Source organism: Colobus angolensis, unplaced genomic scaffold (assembly GCF_000951035.1).
Source record: "Colobus angolensis palliatus isolate OR3802 unplaced genomic scaffold, Cang.pa_1.0 Scaffold474, whole genome shotgun sequence".
Taxonomy (NCBI): Eukaryota; Metazoa; Chordata; class Mammalia; order Primates; family Cercopithecidae; genus Colobus; species Colobus angolensis.
Genome location: NW_012118199.1, coordinates 396,122 through 399,824, shown reverse-complemented (window position 1 = coordinate 399,824; position 3,703 = coordinate 396,122). Strand labels below are relative to the sequence as shown.

Genomic DNA, 3,703 nt, shown 5'->3' with positions numbered 1-3,703 from the left:
AATTTTTGTATTTTTAGTAAAGATGGGGTTTTGCCACATTGGCCAGGCTGGTCTTTAATCCCTGACCTCAAGTGATCAGCTGATGCGCCTTGGCCTTCCAAAGTGCTGGGATTACAGACATGAACCACTATACCTGGCCGAAAACAATTGTTTAAAATGTAACCAAAGCTGTTCATCTTTTCTTCATGGATTCTGCATCTCATGTTTAGGATGGCCTTAGGATTATGAAAATATTTTATTTTTTCCCCAGTGCTTCTATAATTTTCACATTTGACTCTGCTGTGTGACTGCTTTTTTGTATTGTGAACTAGAAATGATCCCCCCCCAGATGGTGGCCATTTGTCCCGGGGATATCTTTTGAGGCCCCCATCCTTCCCCTCGATTGGAAGTGCCGCCTTTATCATACAGTAAATATCCACATGGCCCGCTTCCCCCCTTTCTAGCCTTAACATTGCTCTGCCTTTTCTGCTGTGCCAGTGGCTTCCGCTGTGCCATCGGTTCGGGATGTTTCAGTCTCTGGTAGGGCAGATCCTCCCACATTACTCTTTCTTTAAAAACTATTCCTGGCTGTCTTTGTGCATTAGCTCATCCAGATGAATTTCAGAATAGGCTTATCATCTTCCAGTTTTCAAAGGTCCCTGTGGACTTGTTCTGAAGGGAGTTGGGGGAATCCTTGGTGGAGGCTGTCCGAAGCCCCTCCTCCTCTCCAGGTGTCCTTCTCTTCTGACCTGCTGAACCTTGGTGTCCACGTCCTGGAGATGGGGGCAGGGACCCCTTTTCTGGGGTCAGCATGCAGCTCAGATCATATTGCCTCCCAAATGAACACACCTGGGCCTCCCCAGGTCAGGTGCACACCCGAGTGCAGCTGTGTGTTGGGTACAGCTGTGGTGGGTGTATTCACATACACAAGAGGCTGTGAAGCCCCCAACTGGAGGAGTTCAAAACACAGCCCTTCCAGCAGGGCCCTTGGCCCGGAGAACAGGGGAAGGGGCTGCCACCACGTCTCTAAAGAGTCTCCGCTGTGTTCTAGACAAATACAATGACTTCATCGAGACCAACCGCATTGGGGATGCGCGGGAGCGGATGAGGACGCTGCGGAAGCTGGTAAGGAGAGAAAGGTGCTGCCAGACATGAGGTGGGGTGGCTGCCCGAGCACCTCTGTCCCAGGAGGTGGGGGGTCCGGTGCTGCCCACGACCCCTGTGGCCTTGGAGAAGCCCTGCTCCACTCCGGACCTTGGTTTCCCCATCCATACAAGAGAACGGGGGGTTAGAGGGTAGATTCCAGACTCCCTGAGGCATGGTAGTGGGAGCTCTTTGGGGCATGGTGGTGACAGGGAACAGGGGGAGGCCCTCATAGCCTGTCCTCATGCCCCTCTTCTCTCCTACTCAGATCCGTGATCTCCCAGGACACTACTATGAAACGCTCAAATTCCTTGTGGGCCATCTCAAGACCATCGCTGACCACTCTGAGAAAAACAAGGTGGGTAGGGGTCCTGCATGGAGTCTAGGGGAGGCAAGCACAGGACTTACTGTGTGGGGGCCCTCAGCACGCGCTGAGCTCCTGCAGGTCCAATAACTCAGTCCCCTCTAGGCACGCCCTCCTCCTATGACTGCTCCATCCCCACCCTGCTCCTATATGCTGGCCAGTGCTTTCCCCCAGAGAGCCATCTCCTGAGTTTCTGAGAGCTTTCCAGAGGCAGGGAACCCTGGCCCCCCCATATCCAATGCATTGACATCCTCTAACTTAGCTCAAGTCCCTTGCATTGCATTTGCCTCATCAAACCCCTTATGCTTTCTGGTTCTCTGGTTCTGCAGTGGGGAAAATGAGGGGAGTGATAGGATTATTTTTTTTTTTTGAGACCAAGTCTCCCTCTGCCACTCAGGCTGGTGTGCCATGGCGCAATCTCCGCTCACGACATCCCTCGCCTCCTGGGTTCAAACAATTCTCCTGCCTCAGTTTCCCAAGTAGCTGGGATTACAGGCATCTGGAAGTGATCGGATTTTTTCCCCAGGCCTAAAATAACCCCTGGGACCTCCAACATGTTTCCTACTGCAGGATCTCCCTCTGCTGGCACTGACCACTCAGGGGTACCCTGTATAGGTGTGCAGGTTGAGCACCGCTCATGGCCGCTGGGCCTGGGGATGAATGGGGCTGAAATCTGGCCTGTGCTCTAGTCAGCAAGCATCTCCATGTCCATACAAGGGGGTGTCCACCCTCTAAGCTGGGGACTGGTGAAGATGTAGTTGGGGACAGAGGCCTCAGTGGCCCAGAGTGAGGGAAGACTGAGTTCAGGATGTTGACCATGACCTGCTTTCCCTGCTGCCCAGATGGAACCCCGGAACCTGGCCCTGGTCTTCGGGCCGACACTGGTGAGGACCTCTGAGGACAACATGACAGACATGGTGACCCACATGCCTGACCGCTACAAGATCATGGAGATGCTGATCTAGCACGTAAGCCCCTGTTCTGAGGGTCGCCTGGCAGCCCCTGGGGCCCAGGCCGTGTTCCTCTGAGCCCCTCGCTCTTGCTCAGCCCCTCACTCTTGCTCGAGCCCCAGGAACGGCTTGGCAGCTTTAGACCATGCTGCTAGGGTGGTATATACTCCTCCAAAGCCATGGGCAAGACAGGAGTGGATCCTGGAATCCCTGCTGCCCTGGGACGTTGGATCCCCAGCAGGAGAGTTAAGAGGCCCCGAGCATCCAAGATACCTGGGAGAGGCAGAGGAGGAGGAAGGGCAGGGAAGGTGCTGTTGGTGGAGGGTGGAAGGGGCAGCTTCAGAAGATGGCCCATGCAGAGGCGTCCTGGCAGACATGAACAGACGGGGGCCAAGGTCTCACCTGACATCAGGAGGCCCTGGCTCTAGTGACTTTCCCTGCTGGCCCCACTGAGGTTTTGGGGAGGTAGTGGTGATGTCTATGGTAACGAGGGGTGGATGGGATAGGGCACAGGGCCTCGGCCTGAGGCGGGATCCTGCACCAGTGCTTGGCATGTACTGGGCTGGCCACTTCCCTTCTCATGGCTTCCTGGATGCCAACAGCCCTGTTCCTGTAGGTTCTTGTTACTGTTCATGGGTGGAGGAGAACCCAGAGTGGCCAGCAGAGGGCGCAGGAGGCCTTGGTCTTCCAGAGCCCACCCCAAGGCAGTACTGCCGCCTTCTGGGGCACACATGGATGTTATTGTGAATCATATAGACTTTCCATTTCCAATTCTTGTTACAGTCCACAAAGGATGGGAACAGAGCCCCTCCTGCCATGGGAAATAAGACTGGCAGCTGGTCAGAGGAAGGGAAGCCTTAGCCCCAAGTCCCCTAGACACTTTAGGAAAGGAAAGCTGGGCCCTGTCACCCCCATTTTACAGAGGAGGAAACAGGCTCAGAGAGGCAAAGCGACTTGCTCATGGTCACACAGCTAATAAGTGGCAGCCCAAGATTTCAAGCCAGGTCTGTCTTACCAAAGCCTGTGCTTTCCTCCCCTCATCAACCCAAAGGGCAGACTTCCGGGTCCCTCCTTGAGCTGGCCTGGGAGGGAGGGAGGGGGCCAGGGGCAGGAGGTGAGGCAGTGAGCAGCCAAGCCATGCTAACAGCCTTGCCTGCCCATCTCCCTCCTTCACTGCATGCTCAGGGCTCTGAGCCACGGGAGGGAGGATCCTAGCCTGCTGCATCCGGACACTGGGAACACCACTCCAGAGCTGTCTGGGAGGCCA

The 3,703-nt window shown here is 55.2% G+C and overlaps 1 protein-coding gene across 1 annotated transcript in view; it reads left to right on the top strand.

Annotated features, from left to right (window-relative positions):
* LOC105523785 (rho GTPase-activating protein 23-like) overlaps window positions 1-3,703 on the top strand; it is a 31,618-nt gene that overhangs the window by 11,783 nt on the left and 16,132 nt on the right. Inside the window, 3 exon segments of the mRNA XM_011958772.1 lie at window positions 1,031-1,104; window positions 1,391-1,480; window positions 2,329-2,454. Of these exon segments, the coding sequence (XP_011814162.1) occupies window positions 1,031-1,104; window positions 1,391-1,480; window positions 2,329-2,454 (290 nt within the window).